Source organism: Synchytrium microbalum (assembly GCF_006535985.1).
Source record: "Synchytrium microbalum strain JEL517 chromosome Unknown SmJEL517_scf0045, whole genome shotgun sequence".
Lineage (NCBI taxonomy): Eukaryota > Fungi > Chytridiomycota > Chytridiomycetes > Synchytriales > Synchytriaceae > Synchytrium > Synchytrium microbalum.
Window position 1 is genome coordinate 141,059 of NW_022158394.1, and position 19,453 is coordinate 160,511.

The following is a 19,453-nucleotide window of genomic DNA, read 5'->3' on the forward strand; positions in this document are numbered from 1 at the left end:
CTAATACCACAGTTGCAATCAACTGGATTTGTCCTGGTTTATTGGTTGATTCAGATCAGTGTCGTCTAGTAGAATGTTCAACGAGAATATCACATACCCGCATCGAATGACGCCAGAATCACTGGGAGCTGCTGGTGTCGCTTGATTGCTTTCATGTTCAACATCTTGCGGGATGACGTGGAAGGCATTTTTCAATGGTTCAGCGATGACACATCCCAAGATATGTTTTTTGGACGAAACGTAGAATATGCACTGAAGGCAAGAAAGCGGTTAATTGGAGCTATGTAACAATGCACATCAGCTGATGACCTACTTTGCAGGTTTCGAGAAATTCGGTACTCAGAGGCACGCCGCCCAGGTCTTTATTGACCTGTTCCACCACATCCAATAGCTATGAGACAAGTCACTGAGAGCTAATGGTCAGTGAAAGCCTGCGTGCCAAATTTACCTTCTGACTGGTTGATCCAGTTGCAGACACTAGCACCATCTGCGCACCATCATCGCCACGTTCCAACACTTGCGATTCCTTGTATCCCTAACAACGACAACCAAACAGAATTCAATGATCATTAAAGTGCACTACTTGCGTATAAAACGCATACATTGAAAGCGATGCCTTCCAGAACAGCACGATGATAGTGATCATGCAATGCCTCGTCTTCTGCCTTGCCCACACTATACTCCATCAAACATTCGTTGCACCGCTTGACTGACCTCTGAGCACGCTGTCCCAAATTCAGATGAAGTTGTTCGTACTGTCTGGGTTGGGTCTTCACGGGTTTTTCATGTTGCGTTGAAACAGCAGACGGCTTGGATCGCTTGATCTTTGATGATTCATATGTATCGGCTTCGTGTTTGCGAGATATTGGTGATATGGCAGGGTTGCAAAGCTCATTCAGGACGGGTTTTAGGCGTTGTTGTGATGTGTTGGTTGACTCATCAATTGATGTTAGGATTGGTTGTGATAGGTTGGATCGAAAGGTTCGCCGTCCATGATAGGTCACAGCAGCTTGTCGACTATATAAATATTGATAAAGAACGTCGTTTAAGAGCCAAGTTTCGTAACAAGCCTCGCTTTCTCCAAAAACAACTCTGACAAAATCCAGCCAAATTGCATACCTTTCCATTTGTTGGCCATCGTTCCTCGATAGATCTGGCCGTTTCAAATATGCATCCATCTGTTCGTATATGATGCGATGCGTCAGAGGCGTAAAAGCTCTACTTCGCTTGGAAAATGGGTAGCAGTGCAATGAACGACTTTTCAAGAAACGGGCAGCAATAGTATGCTGCTTACGTGCCGAGTACTTGAACCAGCATATCAATGAATTCTCTGCAGCTGCTCATATGCTGTCAACGACGTGAAAAAGTTTGAAAATGCGATCCGAAGGATATGAAAATCCGATAGTATGGGATGCTTCGACCATCGTTTTTTGCTTTCATCTTTCAGTGCCAGAAAAATTAATCCCTGTCTTATGATCACATATGGTCTCCACCCACTCGAACTCCTCTCAAAACTTCGCAGTTTGCGTTTGAACCAACGATATGAGACCAGCAATGTTGCGATGATGATTATATTGTATACACTATATGCCAACGAAAGATCCGGACTAAGCATTCTGTTTCAGCATAGAGGTACCTCTTGCACCCTGTCAACCAAACAATGAGTAGACCTGTCAAATATGCTCCAGGCCTACAGCCACGGTCAGAAAGAAGTGCCTTTGCTCTATCATTCAAGGATCTAGTAGAATACGATGATGTCCTCACCGACTTGCTGTTGGACATCCCTTTTCTCGGCATTAAAACCAAGAAAATGAACATTAGATACCATCTCGACGACAAGATGGTGGCTCCCTCGCCACGAGTGAGAGACTCACCATATAGTACGAAACAAATGCCTGTATCATCCTATGACCAAACGCCCTCCCGTCCCTCTAGTTCCAATGCTGTCATCGACTATACCACCAGTGGAGAGAGAAGTCGTCCTACTTCTCGACCATCCTCTCCCGTAAATCGTATAGCATCTCCAACCGCAGCAGTAAGTGCACCAGCTGCTCGATTGCCCTACTATACCCAACTCTTGGCTGTGCGCAGTAGCTCAGTAGATGTAGAACAGGTCTCGATAGTACTTATTGATCTTATATCCACTGCTATTCGATGTGACAAGAGTTTTGAACGTACTTCAAAGGCATTTCTTGAACTGGTTACAAAGTAAGCTTAGATGGGTTTCTTTGGCAAACTGATCAAATGGCTTGCTAACGAACGTTGTGCGCAGCCCTGATTCTGAGACTTTGCGAGATCTCTTTTTGCCTTATCGTACTGCATTGCAAGACAGAACTCCAAGACAACTGGGTGACTTGAAAGCGTATGTCAACTTTTTGAAAGGCTTCCGCTTTCACATTTTACCAAGTTAACAAACAACCATTCCACCAGTCATGCTAAACGTTATTTGAAAATGTTCCATCCTGAGGCCGGTTATGAAGTCGCGCCAACTAGTCGATACATGCCAGTCTCTGGAAGAATGGAAGCATGTCTTATTGCTTGCAAACCCTTCAAAAAGGGCGATATCTTGGAATATTGCACGGGAGTCTTTACGCATCTTACTCCAGAAGATGAAGAATACGCTAAGTTCCGAGATTTCTCGCTCATCTCCCTGTCAAGTCGCAAAAAGGATTCACTCTTCCTTGGCCCTGCTCGATTTGTCAACCACGACTGTGACTCCAATATGCAGGTAAGTCCCGTTAATTTCGACCACTCTGTTAAATCTCACTCTTCTTGGTGCGATAGTTCCGTTTCATTGGCAAGGATTCTCTTAGCTTTGAAATCATCAAGGATGTAGCAGTTGGTGACGAATTGACTACATTCTACTCCCCGCATTACTTTGGAGATGGCAATAGAGAGTGTTTATGCCAGACATGTGAAGAAGGAGGCCGTGGTTACTACTCAATCCACTCTGTCCAACAGCGTGACCTAGGCTCATCACCAGACAGCCAAGAGAAAGAACGATCCCGTCCAGCACGTAGAGCTAAGACCAGTGCAGACTATTATGGATCCTTACTAGACCCTTTTAGTAATGCCATGGGTCAAGAAAATCCTGAAGAAGAAGAACAACGTGTGCATACAAGCGACATGGTTCATGTGGATTCATGTGGTATTTGTAACGCAAACTTGTCTGCTGCCGAGTTAAACCAAGCAGATCCAATTGCCAAAGCTCTTGGACGTATTACGATGGGTGTAAAATGTGGAAGGTGCAGACGTCATTATCGACTCTATGAGCTCGAGTGGCCAAACCGACCGAAGGGTCATCGTCGTGAGGTATGAACTTCAAATATGCAAACACACGTCTTGCAAATATTCGTTTTGACCCGTTGTAATTGACGTCACTTGTTAGACTGCTTCCATCCGAGCCAGAAGTCCAGAAACTGTCCGCCGCTCTCCAGTCGTCTTCTTACCGAGTCCTCCGAAAGCTGTCAAGAAGGTTAAGAAACCAACTGATAACGGCAAGCGTCCGTCGGCCGACGACGATGATGACGATTCATCATCATCGTCTTCATCATCTGCTTCAGAGGCAGGGGTTGATGAAGAAGATGACGGAGCACTCATTGAAGCTACCAGGAATGCTGACGATCCAACGTGGGTTCCTGGATTCATCCCTACTACATGTATGTGGTCGCCGTTTTATCTATTTGTCTACATCCCGTCGCAGTTGGATGCTGATACCATGCTAAAACGTTAGATAATCGTCCGCATTTGGTATGGGTCAATCCTAGTGACCTCAAATATCCATTTTGGTGGCCGGCTCTGGTAGGACCATATGAGACGCTATGTATAGTCGAAACGTGTTACTCATAGCACAGTCATTTGGTCATAGATTGTGCCTGAGTCTGAAGAGGACGCTTCAATGCCCAAGAGACCCAAAGGTGTTGCTCCAGAAGAACGTCTCGTCCGATATACTGAAACAAGTGACTAGTATGAACAATCCCAGTGTTTGACTCTCATACGAACAATTCTAAATACCTCTCCAACAATAGTGGCTGGGTTTCTCCAGACGATATTAGGATATTCAATCCAAAGACTGAGCCATACCTCTCATTTTCAAAGCATCCCAATTTTGCTCGAGACAAGGGTGTTATGAACGCCAACAAGTATCGAGAAACTGGTGACTACCCATTCAAGTGGAAATACTTTGGAGATTGGAAGAAGCCAAATAGTGAAAAACGTTCAGAATCGTGGAAGAGGAAGCTCCGCGGAGCTTTGGTATGTATACATTGCCTTCTAGTGATAGCCGTACCAACAGCTCATTCGTTAATCCACTCATGTAGCGTCATACTACTGTCGAGCCTGTAAATGATGTCGTTGCGGTTGACGATGTAGTAGTGGAGATTGACTATGGTGAAGACCAACAGCCACAATCACAACTGCCATCACAACAAAGACCATTTGCACGAACGCCTGTTGCTAACTTTTTACAGTACAGACCTGAAGACTTTGACTGTATGTCTATGATTTTTTTGTTTGCAACATTTCTTTGTGGCTCAATTCGTTTTGTCAAAAATAGTGGATGGATTTGCTTGTAGAGCACAACCTCTTCCCTTAGCTGTTGAGCTTGAGGATGGCGAAGTAGAACGAGATTGGTTGTGTCGGGATCTTGCCATCCTTGCTTTTGAACGAGAGCGGGAACGTCAGTTATCCGCAGAAGCAGCTGAAGATTATGATATGGGTGAAATGAACGACAATGGTGCCGAAGAAGCATCTCCTGATAACTTCGAAGTAGATGCAACGCCCATGGGGGTTGATGCTCCAGCTCCCCCACGTGAAAACTTCAACGTCAATAATCTCTATGCAGCAATTGATTCTGATCGAGTCTCACCCTCGATGCCGTCTGTAAATAGTACGTCTAAAGTCATCGAAGTCATTGAAATCTTGGATTCCGATGACGAGGAGCCACAGCAACAACAACGAGCCGCTACAGATATGACTGAAGACGAAGACTTTGATCAAAATCAAGTAAATCAAAATGATGTAGAAGACGATGGCATTTCCATTCCCGATGAGCCTATTGTATCCACTGCAGCTGAGTCTGCAAATCCCCTATCTGACAAATCTTTTGAAGCAGAAGACGACGATCTCGACAATATCAATGTATCTAGGTCCAGTCAACTCCAGGATGTCGGATCAGATGAAGATGACTTGGAAGTCGAACCTCGTAGAGCAGCAGCAGGGCAGGAAAATGGCTATGTTATGGTACACAGACAGCGAGAAGACGGTGTAATTGTTATTGATGAGGACGATGATGAAGATGATGATGACGAAAACAGTAACGGCTCGCCATCATCTGTAATCCGGATTGCTAGACCGGCGAAACGATCAGCAGAACCATTTTATATTAATGACGAGAATGAACCAGGAGATCTTCCTAGATTCTCGAACTCTGGATCACCCGTACTAGATGTGCAACAACCGATTGACATTGATGAGGGCTTTCCATCCTTTGATGGGGATGATGCGACATCATCTCGTAAGAAACGTCGTATAGAAGAGGAGGACGAAGAGGACTTTATGTCGCGAATGTGATGAGTTTCGTTATATTGTATATAAACATTGCTTGTTCTTTGCCTCTAACCATTTTATTGTATTTTGAATATCACAAAGGAGTACATACTTTAGATCAGTTGATGGAAAGATTGAACGGTTTATGACCAATAAGGTCCTCAAAGGCACGATTTTTACATGTGCGCAGCCATAACATCAGATCTAACATAACAACTTTCATAAAGCGGGCAAAATCGGGAAAGCGTGTGCAGAATTCATGGGTCTTACCTGTGTAGCGAGCGTCACGTTCTTCCTATTTGCAAATAATGCTTCCTGCTTCTGCTTTTTTTTCGAATGTAACCGCGGGCTCACGTCCAAAGGGATCAAGGATCAAGTTCCAAGTTGATCATTAGAAACAGGAAAATTCCATTTTCTCTCTACTCAATGGTATCAATTCAAAATTTGGTAAAACATCTCTATCATTGCCAAATAAACAAAAACGAGTTGTGACAGTGTGCCAACCCAACGATGAAACTAGCAATGTCATAACGATGACTATTCATTTAGACAGTGTATAAGATCTGGTGGTCTGGGCTCCATAGTAATCTCGTCACAAAATGCGCAGACCAGTCAAATATGCTCCAATACAGTCGAGGTCGGATGGAACATCCTCCAGTCTTACCTTCAAAGATCTTGTAGCTTACGATGACATCCTTACGAACTTGCTGTTGGACATTCCATTCTTGGGCATTCAATTCTTGGGTATTCAAAACAACAAAATGAATATCCAATACCATCTAGGCGACGAGATTCCGGCGCCATCGCCACGAGTAAGAGACTCGCTATATAGTACAAATCAAGGGCCCTACATTGTCCTTTACGAAACTCCGTCACGTCGGCCTGATTCCAACGCCAGCACGGACTTTCCTACTACTGGAGTGACGAGACGTCCTACCACTTCTTGACCATCATCTCTCGCAAATCGGACGGTAACTCCAACCGTATCATCAACTACGCCAGCTGCTCGACTTCGATCCCAACTTTGCTGAAGATAAAGTTGTTATAAATGTCATCGAGTATCGAAGGCTAGAGAGTATCCATTTCCGTGGAAGTACTTTGGAGATTGGAAGAATCCAGATAACAAAAAGCGTTCTGAATCGTGGAAGAAGAAGCGCCGAGAAGCCTTGGTAAGTGTGTACTGTTTCGTTTTGATTAAATTGTTGTCGCCATCATTCTTCAATACTGCAAAGTCAGTACTACTTCAAAATCATTCTTCTAATATATTTTAATAGTACCGTCGAACCTGTTAATGATGCTGTTGCTGTTGACGATGTAATAGAGATCGACTGTGATCAATTGGCACAGCTAGGTCATTACCACAACAAAAGTCATCTGTACGAAGGCTCGCTCCTCCCTTTCCGCAGTATAAGGCTGAACACTTTGACGGTACGTATAATTCAAAATTTCCTTGACTGCAACACGAATTGGTGACTTAGCTCCAGTCTTTCCTTTTGTTGCCAAAACAGTGGATGGATTTGCTTGTAAAGCACAACCTCTTCCTCCAGCCGTAGAGCTTGAAGATGGCGAAGAGGAACGAGATTGGTTGTGCCAGAATCTTGCTTCGAGAGCGAGATTTTCAGATACCCACAAAAGCAGAGTACGATCATGATATGACAGAAGCCAAGCCCGTACCGGGGCATGCTTCAGCTCGCTTTAGTGAAGACGCTTGTAAGTCTAATGTCATCGAAGGCATTGAAATCTCAGATTCAGATGACGAAGAGCCTCAACAACAACGAGCCTCTACTCGTATGACAAAACACAAAGAATACGGGCACAGTCAACGTCAAATCCAACCAGTGCAAAAGTACGAAGATGGTTTGGACGTCAAACCTAGTAGACAAGTAGCTTCAGAGAACAGCCATCTCGTGATGCATAGACAACAAGAAGATGGTGTAATTGTCCTCGATGAGGACGATGATCGTAGTAATAGTAACGGCACATCGTCATCTGTAATCCTAATTGCGAGACCAGACAAACGATCTGCAAAACTAATTTATGAGGATGAACAGAGGAATCCTCCTCAATTCTTAATCTCTCAATCACCACCACCAGTAACGCGTCTAGATGAACCAATTGACGTTGATTTGCAATCCTTTGGTGGTGATGATGATCCACCATCTCGCAAGAAACGCAGAATTCTGGAAGAAGAAGATGTTTACATGATAAAGTAACGAGTTTAGATTTATTGTACTGTATTTGCTAGAATGTATATTGGTGGACGCTGAAATAACAAAAAAATTGTATGTCTTTGCTGTCATTGTGATTCACGTTATGTTCCATCCGTAATCATAATATCCCGCTGCTAAAAGACCAGGAGACGTTAATGATGGATTAAACTGACTTTGTCCGCTATAAGGTTCTTTAAAGGAAGGTCCAAATATAGCATAGTCTGGCATCTATTCCAACGACGTGGTTTTAGATACTGCGAGCTTACTGCGAAATCAAAAAGTACTTCTACCAATGTGCCCGTAATAATGGGTATAGCGAAGACGCTCTTCTCCAGGCCAAAAGCATTGACTCCGTGGATTACAAGAGCGAGATTTTGACCATAAGGCGATAAGAAGAGTGAGCCCATATCTACTTCATCATACAACTTATGACCCAATTGGATGCTTCCGCTTTCTAAATATCGAACTAACATTGGGATATGACGATGAGAGACGTTGTCCACTGCCGGCCAAGTACGACTTGATTTTTTTTTACCTTCTTGGTTCAAAACTTTCAGAGAAGCAGTAAATCGATTCTCCAGTGGACTTCCGAAGGCAATAACATTACAATCATCACCGTTTTCAAGAACTTGGTCGTCACTTTGTATCGAGATGCACCCTCTCGAGTGTAAATGCCAGAGATTTGCCAGTTCTATGGCATAATGAAGATATTTATCTGCAGTTGTGAATATCGGGGTCGAAGGAAGCACTATAATGACACGTTTCATAAAAATTTGCGTTATTGGTCCATACGTTGTTGATGACTTTTCAAGAGGAGTCCAAGACAAATCAGGGACCTGACTCCAGTTACCAGAGTCATACAATAAAGAGGCTGGAAGTGCTTGGGTGTTGTTTATGGCTACTCCGTCAATAATGAGCTCACTGACTCGAATGCCGTTAACAAGTGCGAATCGCCGGATATTGTTTGTTTTCAGGATCCATCTCCCATCAGCTTGCTTTACACGAATGGAAGCCAATCTCCCAGTCTCTATCAGTTGCAGGATCTGCAAACCACCACGCGAGGACACAGTTGCAGGATTTATACACCTGAGTTCAAACTCCGTTGGCAAGACTGGCAATGACGGATTGGAGAGCACTCGAGAAAGGAAATCCTGAACGATCTTTGCTGAGAATACATCACCAAACCAGTGATTTTGTGGTACTTCAGATAGCCTACGAACCAACGCAAGATGTCAAGAGCAAGACCAAATTCTAGTGAAATTTGACTTACACACAATCTCCTGAATGCCGTTCTTGAAGCATTCTGGTAAGTCGACGTGTGTGAATAGGTGGCACGTTGTCATCAAACGAACCAACCCTCCCTAAAACTGGTATGCCGACTCCATTGGCAATATGAAGGTCGAGATCATTTTCTGCGATTGAAGACTCCATAATCTAAGTTGTAGAGAATGTTAAGTTGGGCATTGGCATGACCATGAGAATTCAGCAACCTCACTCCGCGTAAAGTTGGGTCCAACGAGGACATGTCTCGTCTCAAGAAGTATGGCGAATACAACTGAATTTTTGAATAGCCACTTGCAGGGACAGCAGCAAGACAACGATCGCTATGATGGAGAAGCCACCACCAAGCACCTTGTCCGCCATTCGAGTGACCTACACGGAAAGCAAACCACTTGACAAAAACCAGACCTCATAAATATTGCAGACAGAATATACCAGTGTAGATTAATCTATTTGAATCCATATTCCATCCCATTCTAGTAGCTACGTCAACTAGTGCCTTAATAGCACTCTCAACGTTCAAATACGATGCACCGTGCCAGTCAAAGCCCCATGGAGTGCGCCCAGTAGGCAGCAGTATCTTGTAGCAGGATGAAACATCATTCAGAGAAAGAATATAAAAGATTCAAATCACAAGAATTACCCATGCATTTTCAAGTCGAGGATACGCCAAAGTCCAGAAAGGATTAGAAGCTTCAACTCCAGCTCCATGAAGGCCCAACACAATGGAGTATACACTTTCATTTGATTTCGATAAAGGTGGAATGGCAACAGCATAATGGACACTTCCATCGTAATCGAGAAAAGTGAATTGGAATGGCTCTGCATCATTCTTAGATTCAAAGACAAGATCCTGGACTGATCCTCGAAACGGCTGGTCTGCCTTTCCGTTCTTAATAACCTCAAACACTAAAGCTAATTCGTATGATTGGCCTGGCTGTAGCAGTCGAGGAAGCTCCAAAGACACTGATACTGTTTGGCCGGGAGCGATAACAAAGGAGGAGAGGACTTTTACGGGGTGGTCTGTAGATGTGGTTTTGAGCAAGGCGCTGATAATACGAATCCACAAGCCACTGCTCGAGTTACAGACAGGCAATGACATCAAAGGCGTAGATAGACTGCCTTCGACCATGTCTGCAGTAATACAGTGACAGGCATCAGGGAGAGATACTGGTTCCCGAACTAGTTCTATAGTCCCAGAAAAACTCACTTTGGGAGGAATCGTTCTGTTTGTGTTGTCTGTGAATCGTCTTAACTGCTTCCTTCAAGACTCGTTACAGGCTTACCCTCCGAATGCTCTCACGTCATAATATACTACCAGATTCAAAGCATGGCGGCCCTCCTCTAGTGATAGGATTGTCTGACTGTGATTATATTCGTATACGTTTCCTCCGAGAGTCATCCCATTCACGCGACCACCAGCGACATTCTTGAAGCGAAGACTGTACAAGTTGGTTTGTCGAACATTTATAAATCCACGTACGTAGCATACATATTGGCTCGCTGCCCATCCCAAAGTTGACGAGTTGAACTCCCAATCAACATTGGGCAACGTAAACGGTCCAACCGAAATACCATCATCGTTTGTCACGACTGTAAACCATCTTGCGAGGCCAGAATTATGGATTTCGGATGGGAACTCGGCATCTTGGTCGTATTGAAGATTCTCAAACCCACCTTAGTAGTAGGAGTGTTAAACGTCAGAACATCTAAGGGCCAAGATTGAGAGAGCATACCATATGAAAAGAGTGGATCCGCGCCAGCTTCTCTGCTGCCTCGAAGAAAGCCCAAAGCTTGCCAAGTCTTTGGCAAGTCAATGTTGGTTCGCATCTTTGAAGGTATATTGGCTTTTCAAGGAGGAGAAGAAAGTAAATTCTAAAGGTGCGTAAAATGATGGTCAACGCACTTGCAAACAATCAGGTATAAACTGTCAAAACCCAATTTAAAACTCGATACTTGCCAGATCAGTTTCGGCTTTACTGGAATCTTTGAAGAAGACGATCAGGCGCTTGAGACGAAGTGATGCCCTAAGGCTGGCCCCCTATAAAACGGGAAATGTTGAATAAGTTTGAGTTCAGCTCTCCTTCTGCAAAAAACAAACTTGTTGCCTGGTAGATGTGGGAAAAGTGTTCAAAACCTATACTGAGATATACCACTACCAACAGATCTACATATTCTTTCAATTCGTTACTCAGTTATCATTCTACTCTTGCAAGCCTCGGTCACTCCCACACGTTCAAAATGCTGTCGACTCGTGATTCTCGTGACGGAGGAGAACGAACTGCTTCGGGACCATGTATATACGTGCTCGGCAGTGGGCTGGCTGGTCTCACTGCTGCTGTAAGTGGAACAGAGCTCTCTAATTATCTTGTGCTGAAGCTGTTTTTAGATCATTGCCGCAAGAGAGGGCTGCAGAGTAACAATCTTGGAGAAAGAATCTCGTTGTGGTACGTGTAACAGAGCAATTGGATCAGCTCTACCTTGATTCTGGGTTTGTTCATCAACGACAATAATGACTCACCGTCATGCAAACATACTAGGAGGCAACTCTGCCAAAGCTACCAGTGGAATGAACGCTGCTCCTTCCCCTTATACCACAGGCGACTCTACAGTATTATTTCTTCAGGATTCACTTCATTCTGGAGGTGGCGCTGAGATTCCAGAACTCGTCGATACTCTGGTCAATGGTTCTTCACACGCTCTCGAGTTTTTGGAGTCATTTGATCTCAAGTTATCAGTGGTTTCTCAAACAGGCGGCCATTCTCGACCTAGGACGCATCGTGAAGTGAAGGGAGCGGTTGGCTTTGATATCATCAGTGCCTTGAAAAAACATCTCGATACTCTACCAAATGTAACCTTTCTCGTCAGCACCACCGTCAAGCAACTAGTGTACGACACTATGTCTGGTGAGGACCCGTGCCATGTATGCTGTTCATCAAAACTGTCTTGTTGAACGGTTTTGTCATAGATCGAGTGATTGGGCTCGAAGCTATTGACTCAACGGGGTGCAAATCATTATATCATGCGAGTGCAGTAATTTTGTGTACGGGTGGATTTGCCCATCCAAATCCATTATTAGTGAAACTAAGACCAGATCTTGCTCATTTACCAACAACAAGTGGAAAATGGGCTGTTGGTGAAGGATTATCCATGGCTTGTGCTTTAGGAGCTGCAAGTCGCCATCAGTCGCAATCATTTCATGAAGCATATCAACAGTGTATGCTAAGACTCAATTTGTGCAACTTTCTAGGACACCGTTGGATTGGAGTACATTCAAGTGCATCCAACTGGATTTGTTGATCCGTCAGATCGGCTATCCAAATCCAAATTCTTGGGTAAATACTTCGAGAGCGGTTTTGAATCATGAGCTTTTACTAAGACATGTTACTTGTATTACACGCTCTTAGCACCTGAATCATTACGAGGACATGGTGGTATCCTAATATCACCTCTTACATCAAAACGGCTTGTGAATGAACTCGAAACTCGAGACAAGGTCACAGAAGCCATATTCAAAGCATGCCCATCTGACCAACAGTCCGAAGCTCTCATATTCCTGAACCAAGCTGTATGTGATGATGTTGGAGACTCGATGAAGTTCTATCTTTCAAAAGGGTAAGCATAGGTGCTTGACATTCCCTGCCAACAATGCAACGTCTGATCTCTGAATTTGGTTTCCTTTATTAGATTCTTCAAACGCTATGAAGGACTCGATGCCGTAGCTCAAGGTGAAAGTCTTGATCTAGCTAGTCTGTTTCAAACCATAAAAGAGTACAATGAAGCTGTGTCTGGAGCGAAAGCAGACGTCTTTGGAAAGACAGTCTTCTCACATCGTTTCGAGGAGTCAGATATATATTATGTGGGGAGAATCACTCCCGTGATTCATTATACCATGGGCGGGCTTGCAATCGATGGTGAAGCGAGAGTCCTCGCTCAAGGAAGGCCTGTTGATGGGTTGTACGCAGCAGGAGAAGTTACAGGTGGTGTACATGGAAAGAATCGTCTTGCAGGGAATTCTCTGCTTGAATGTGTCGTGTACGGCAAGATCGCTGGAAAGGCCGCAGCTGAATATGGAGAACTTGTAAAACGTGGCAAGTTAGTTTATAAGTGATATTTAGTTAGCATATAAAACTCATTCAATGAATTGAAATGTAATTCACAGTTATATTTCGTGTGTATGTATGTACAAGAATGGGGTTTACTCTAGTTTAAATCCATCAGTTTGTCGGTTGACAAGTTTTCTGTATGCACCATTGGTATGTTTCATCAATGTGTCATGACTTCCCATCTCAGTCAACTTTCCTCCCTATGTTCCGAAGAATTATTACTATTAAGCCACCAAAACGAACAGACGGTCAAAGCGATGAATCTGTCTCTACTATACCTCAATAACAGCAATCATATCGGCACTTCGAACTATTGATAGACATTGAGACATTATTCAAACAGTAAGGAAGACCAATGTCGAATTTTTCGGCTTACCAGTCGACAGCCTGTGAGCTATAATCAAAACAGTTCTTCCTATCATGATCCTAAGACGAACATATTGAGTGCAAAAACTTAAATCTGATTTTTGATTTTTTTTGACATCTATGGAAAACAGGTAAATATCACAGAAACCACGTACCTGTTGATTGCTTCTTGCACAAGGAACTCGGACTCAGCATCCAGACTGCTCGTTGCTTCATCAAGGAGTAGGAGACGTGGATTCAGCAAAAACGATCGGGCAATCGTGATTCGTTGACGCTGGCCTCCACTAACACGATTTTGTAGAGAATCAGGTGAGACAAAAGAATCTTCAACGGCACCCACTATACTCACGACAAAGTTACACCCCGTTCCCCCACAAGAGTCGAATAACCCTTGGGAAAATTCTTGATAAAGTCATGGGCGTTGGCTTGCGTGGCCGCTTGGATGATCTCGTCTTCTGTTGGCTGTTGGACCTTATGCCAACCATACAAGATGTTTTCGCGAATTGTTCCATCAAATAAAACAGGTTCTTGACTAGAGCATAACGTGTCAACCAAGCTTCAGAAAATAAAGAAAAAAACGTAGTGCTACCTGACATAACCGACGCTCTTCCTATAGCAAGCGGGATCCAGATCACGAAGATCTCGACCATCCACAAGTATACTTCCGGCAAGAACGTCATAAAATCTACGAAGTACAAACTTTTGAGCAAGAAATGAACGGAGTTACGTAATTTCACATTTCACCTCATAGTCAATGACATTACAGTGCTTTTGCCTTGACCAGAAGGACCCACTAAGGCACAAACTTTGCCTGGTTCCAAGAGAAGGCTAAAGTCTTTCAAAACCACTGCTTCTGGTCGTGATGGGTAGCTACAGTTGAAGTTGATGAGCAGCGATATTTTCAAAAAGGGTGTCGCATTTTAAACTTACGCGAAATCGACATTCTTGAATTCAATTCGTCCATCGAAAGATGGTGGTTGTTCACCACCGGAGACGGGAATAGTAGGAATCCTATCTTGCAGATCAAAGATCCTACTTGAAGCTCCAAGACTTTGCATGAAGTCTGTTGAAAAAATGTCTGAGAAGAGAGCCCTGGATAGTCACGAGTGAAAAATTTGACTTTTGCTCACCTCCAAACAAACTAGAGATAGTTCCAAAACTCATGGCCAAGTTGAGAGTATAAAACAGGAAACTAACAGGACGCAATGTCAGTTTCAAGAAGTTTGGAAAATGACGGGACATGTTTGATCAGACAAACCTCGTCAGTAAACCAGCAGTGATCTCTCCCTTGATGACCAACAGGACTCCAAAGTACAGGACAAGGGCGATCGATGTTTGAGGCAAGAAGGACATTGCTCCCATGAATATAGCTAGGGAGGAAAGAAAGTGAAGTGAGTAACGAGCTATAACACCAGAGTTTCAAGCACGCTTACATTGAGCAACTGCAATCCTCTTTCCAACCTTCTGTGTCTCTTCAATGGCATTTGAATATTGGTTTAAACTATATTCTTCCTTTGCGAAAGCTCGAACTAGTGACAGGTCGAAATCAGGAATTTTAGGTTTCCAATCTATCCATGTCCATTTATTCCAGAATTCTTTACCTGTTCGGACCTGAGATATCACCTCTTGAGCTACTGAGGCAGCGGAGGCAAGTTTGGATTGGAATGCATCTTGCAAATCACCAACAGCGTTTCCATAGAGAATAGCGGCGAGCACTACTGCGGGGACTATCATCATCATAATTCTGACAGAAGCAGTTAAGACGTGTCTGTGGATTAAGAATTGAACTTCAAACCTTACAAGGTCAATTTCCATGATAGAGACAGTAAAATGATGACTGATCCAAGAACACTGACAAGAGAACGAACCAACATTGATACATTCACCGTCAGCGCGCTTTGTAGCATTTGTGTATCCGACCTACATTGAAACAGATCAGATCAGATCAGATCGCGATCGATTTCTTCACAGTTATATTTGATGGCACAATGAACAGTGTTGGCTCTGTTGAGTTTAATTGCACTTACGATAATCTCGAAATCAATTCTCCAGTTTTGGTCGAGTCAAAAAATGAAATGTCCTGACGGATGATGGCGCCAAAGACATTAACACGGAGGCGTTTCACAACATTGTATCCAGTCACGGTAAAAGCATAGGAGCGTAGCATTCCGGTCAGACCTCCCAGCATAAAGATAAAGAAGAGCTCCAGCATGTACGTTCCTAGTTCGTCGGGGATATGACTTCCCATGGCTTTAGAGACCAAATCTACTACCAAGCCCACATAATACGGTACGACTAGTGATGTAGCACTATTGAATAACAGCATCAGCATGCCTATACTCATCAAATACCAATCTGGAGCGAGTAGACCAAGTAGACGCGTCCATGGTATCGGTCTACGTGGTTCGGGAAGATCAATCTTTGATCCTCTACGGCTGGAATTCGATCCTCTACGACTAGAGTTGGGAGTACCGTCTTCATTTGGTATTGGTTTATAATCGAGGGCTAGGACCCACGCCTTGGTGAATTGCAGAGCACCACCAAACTCGATCAAAGAGAAGATTAATTGAGCTCCTACACCTGTATACATGAACCCAGGAGTAACAATCCATTTATCAGAGCTCCCAGACGTCTGAATCACTTGTACGAGCTACAAGAAACAAATCAGTGAGCATTGAGTTTGGAATTGTGTCCCTGCGAGACCGCATTTCAACACCATAAAATACAAGAAGATCTCACAATAATCATTACCTTTAAAATAACAAATCCAGTTGACAAGGCGAGAACTGCATAGATCGCCAATCTCCAAGCATATAATTTCCGTGCAGTTGGATAACGACGCAGAGCAGTTCCAATAATCAGAACAAGTACAGTTCGTGCAACGGATAGCAAGACCAAGTCAGCGATGCTACTGTCCCATTCGATGAATGAACGCCGAATAAAGTCAATAAAGTCGAGATTATTTTTAACGGCTTCTGCTTCAAATCCAGCAAAGACGAAACCGATAGTCGTCAAGAATGTCTATATGAACCGTAAAAGATGTAAGGATCTCGATGAACTGCCAAAGTTTTCCGCTGTTCTTACATCCAATGTCAAAAACTGCGTCGCGAGTTTAAATGCCTTTGGAACTGGAATGTCGTCCTCTACGCGGCCAGATTCATTAGCAACGTCTCGATCAGATCGACGGGAGTGTCCGCCTCGACCACGTCCTCGGCCTCTTCCTGACATTTTATGTTAAACTTGATTTGATTTCGAAGAGAGACACGTCAGGGTGAACTCTAAATAAACTGTGCAAAAATTACAACGATAGATTCTTTAGGTGTTTGACTTGTATATAGAGTACACAAGTACACAAGTATGCGAATGACGCGTGGTCGGTGATCTTGCGACGTCAACAAGCAACAGCAACGCAAACCTGAAAAACACAGACTTGAGTATTGCTTGGCATACATAGTATATTCTAAAGCTACAAATCACGTTCGCTTTTTCAATAATCCCATTTCAACAGCAGCAGCTGCCCAGTCCTCGCCATGATTATGTCCCTTGCCATTAGGACCTCTCCCCATCCCAGCACGATCAAAAGCTTGATCTTCAGTAAGACAGGTCAGCACACCAAACACCACAGGTAACCCAGTATCCAGTCCAACTCTCATCAACCCCTTTGTAGTAGAATCAGCTATATATTCAAAGTGCATGGTGCTTCCTTTAATCAAGACTCCAATACATATAGCCGCGTCATAAGCAGCTGCTACAGGCGTTTTGGTAATTGATGGAGAATCAGTAGTGAAGAGGTCGGTCGCTGATGAAGCGGTGCGTTGAGCTGATGTTAAGAGTCGTTGTGCTGCAATCGGTAATTCGAATGAGCCTGGTACGGATTCAATTACAATGGAGGATTCAGGGACTCCTAATGCCTTTAATTTGGATATAGTTCCATCTAGTAGTTGCTTGACGATGGTAAAATTCCAACGTGTGTGCACTAGAATGTGGTTTGCTTGATGAGAAACTTTGAAGGCTACGAATGGCAAATGGAGCAAAGTACCTATCAGGATTCGCAGCGCAGAACCATCCAATGAGCCGGCGGGCAGAGGCTCTATTCCCTTGACAGTATGATCAGCCATGTTGTCTGTAATGACATCAATGTGATTCAAACACGATCGCAACGCCATCTAATGGAAGCTTCAATGAAAAACCAGAGTGTAGGTGTGGATGAATCGCTTTGCAGGAGTATTATAATATTATTAGCATATGTGCGCGTGAAATTTGCGAAATGACGTTCAAAAAGCATAGATCGCGAATTTTTCGGTTATTCGCGAAAGATACCGCAAATTCACGAAAGATACTAAAGATGCTGCAAACTCGAGACTCTTACACGCTTATAGACGTGTGTGCTTGGTTGCAAACCCTTGTTTCTGGACTGGGCCTCAATGGCCCGGGGTTCAAAATTGAAGGTCTTTATGGTTAGCAGGGAAAACGACCACATTTTCGAAGGTCAGCAGTGTAAGAGAACGTTATTCCTGAAAGGAGTACCATAGGCATGTCAAAGTGTCCCACAATGTTAAGAGTAGGAGAGATGTGTTTTAGGAGAGATGTGTTTTGGGAGAGATGTGGACACATACAAGAAAGTCTACTTTTATCTGTTCATGCCAAAAGATACAATGTGTGTAAGTGCGAGGAAAATATTACTAACGTTTCACTCTTGCGATATAGATTATAAACGTGTTTCGGTACGAGAGTTTCCACATTGATTCCTACAAAATCACTTTTCAGGACCAAATCAAAGGGAGAACTCAAGCGTATAAACTAATACCTTTGCGTGGCTTCCGATCTCCACGGGGTTGCAGAGTACGCTCAGCTTGCCTGAGAAAACTCTCGTCTCAATACCAGCTCAGCCTCAGCGTATTGTTGTTTTGCCAACAGTACCAATTGTCCAAGATACGGTAAAGCTTCATCAACAGTCACAGATCCAGCTCCATCTTCTCTGAGTAGTCGTCCAACATTTTGTATCTTCTCACATGCTATCTTGAGCTTGGCAAGACCAATTTGGGCTGATGATCCCTTCAAGAAGTGACCTAGTTTCGATAGAGCTGTATAGTCGCCACGATGTCTAGAATAGTATTACGAGTCGAGATTAGCCACAGTTTACGTATCTGGTTGAAAGTGGAGTTTCTAATCAAGACGACTCACAATGCCGCATCCATTTCGGAGAATGTTTGATGGGCCTATTAGAAAAGATACACATAGAATAAGCACGACGAATTTCTTGACGTGATTGTTTTTCTCCATGCTGATATTTGCCTGTTCGAAAACTAGTCACGAAATGTGGAGTCAGCTACAAAAAAGAAAAAAGCGTGGGACTCGACAACGGCAACAAAATGTCATACATTTCGAGACAATACTGAGAGTGAATTCACGAGATGGATCGCCATCTGTTGATCAAAAACACGGTGTGAGTTTAGTTGGTCCAAAATGGGATGCCAATGGTCTAGATTGTTTGGTCCATCAGGGGAAATTTTCAACAGGAGATAGTAAAGGCTAAACGAAGACGATAAAAAGACATAAATAGGATATTTGCAATGAGAGAATTACCATCTAGCATCAGAAACTCCTCGAATTGCTCCGTGTCCAACACAGATGAGGAATTCGCCATTTTGTTCTGGGCGTAGAATGTGGTCGATTGCCGTACGAACGAGGCGGTGGGCTGTTGAAACATATAAACGCTATTACTTGAGAATCGGAGGAATCGAGGAGGCTGCCTTCTCTCCGTTCCTCCTTCTTCGTTTGGCCAAAGTTCGTTGCAAGTGCGTGGTGTGAACGCTTGAACGCTCGGAAACCAACACCAAACAAAAGCAAAGCCAATGGACTTAAGGTGTGCCTGGTCAAAATAATAATAAATGGAGTTTCTCCATTGCTGGCTCGCGTTTGGGACAACAAACAAGCTAATAA

At 43.6% G+C, this 19,453-nt stretch overlaps 6 protein-coding genes across 6 annotated transcripts; 2 read left to right on the forward strand and 4 right to left on the reverse strand.

Moving 5' to 3' along the window:
- Positions 1 to 18: 18 nt before the first annotated feature.
- SmJEL517_g05257 (uncharacterized protein) lies at positions 19 to 1,178 on the reverse strand (the record flags this gene model as incomplete). The annotated part of the gene is made up of 5 exons (XM_031171183.1): positions 19 to 252; positions 314 to 391; positions 449 to 535; positions 603 to 1,017; positions 1,120 to 1,178. The coding sequence occupies 5 exons, from the start codon at positions 1,176 to 1,178 to the stop codon at positions 19 to 21; spliced, it is 873 nt and encodes a 290-aa protein (XP_031022862.1).
- A 482-nt stretch (positions 1,179 to 1,660) lies between these two features.
- Positions 1,661 to 5,571, forward strand: SmJEL517_g05258 (uncharacterized protein; the record flags this gene model as incomplete). The annotated part of the gene is made up of 10 exons (XM_031171184.1): positions 1,661 to 2,208; positions 2,273 to 2,362; positions 2,431 to 2,728; positions 2,785 to 3,312; positions 3,389 to 3,659; positions 3,734 to 3,801; positions 3,869 to 3,966; positions 4,029 to 4,254; positions 4,320 to 4,491; positions 4,556 to 5,571. The coding sequence occupies 10 exons, from the start codon at positions 1,661 to 1,663 to the stop codon at positions 5,569 to 5,571; spliced, it is 3,315 nt and encodes a 1,104-aa protein (XP_031022855.1).
- Positions 5,572 to 11,279: 5,708 nt separating this feature from the next.
- On the forward strand, positions 11,280 to 13,149 carry SmJEL517_g05259 (uncharacterized protein; the record flags this gene model as incomplete). The annotated part of the gene is made up of 7 exons (XM_031171185.1): positions 11,280 to 11,378; positions 11,428 to 11,485; positions 11,579 to 11,944; positions 12,007 to 12,170; positions 12,289 to 12,373; positions 12,446 to 12,653; positions 12,726 to 13,149. 7 exons carry the CDS (start codon positions 11,280 to 11,282, stop codon positions 13,147 to 13,149), a joined length of 1,404 nt encoding a protein of 467 aa, XP_031022854.1.
- An 87-nt stretch (positions 13,150 to 13,236) lies between these two features.
- Positions 13,237 to 16,738, reverse strand: SmJEL517_g05260 (uncharacterized protein; the record flags this gene model as incomplete). Its single annotated transcript, XM_031171186.1, has 16 exons — positions 13,237 to 13,344; positions 13,423 to 13,454; positions 13,521 to 13,570; positions 13,666 to 13,794; positions 13,860 to 14,042; positions 14,100 to 14,195; positions 14,255 to 14,380; positions 14,441 to 14,573; positions 14,641 to 14,702; positions 14,769 to 14,880; positions 14,944 to 15,039; positions 15,112 to 15,278; positions 15,311 to 15,430; positions 15,538 to 16,160; positions 16,262 to 16,531; positions 16,595 to 16,738. The coding sequence occupies 16 exons, from the start codon at positions 16,736 to 16,738 to the stop codon at positions 13,237 to 13,239; spliced, it is 2,451 nt and encodes an 816-aa protein (XP_031022830.1).
- Positions 16,739 to 16,983: 245 nt separating this feature from the next.
- On the reverse strand, positions 16,984 to 17,628 carry RIB4 (6,7-dimethyl-8-ribityllumazine synthase; the record flags this gene model as incomplete). The annotated part of the gene is made up of 1 exon (XM_031171187.1): positions 16,984 to 17,628. One exon carries the CDS (start codon positions 17,626 to 17,628, stop codon positions 16,984 to 16,986), a length of 645 nt encoding a protein of 214 aa, XP_031022831.1.
- A 730-nt stretch (positions 17,629 to 18,358) lies between these two features.
- SmJEL517_g05262 (uncharacterized protein) lies at positions 18,359 to 18,708 on the reverse strand (the record flags this gene model as incomplete). The annotated part of the gene is made up of 2 exons (XM_031171188.1): positions 18,359 to 18,614; positions 18,695 to 18,708. The coding sequence occupies 2 exons, from the start codon at positions 18,706 to 18,708 to the stop codon at positions 18,359 to 18,361; spliced, it is 270 nt and encodes an 89-aa protein (XP_031022832.1).
- Positions 18,709 to 19,453: the final 745 nt, after the last annotated feature.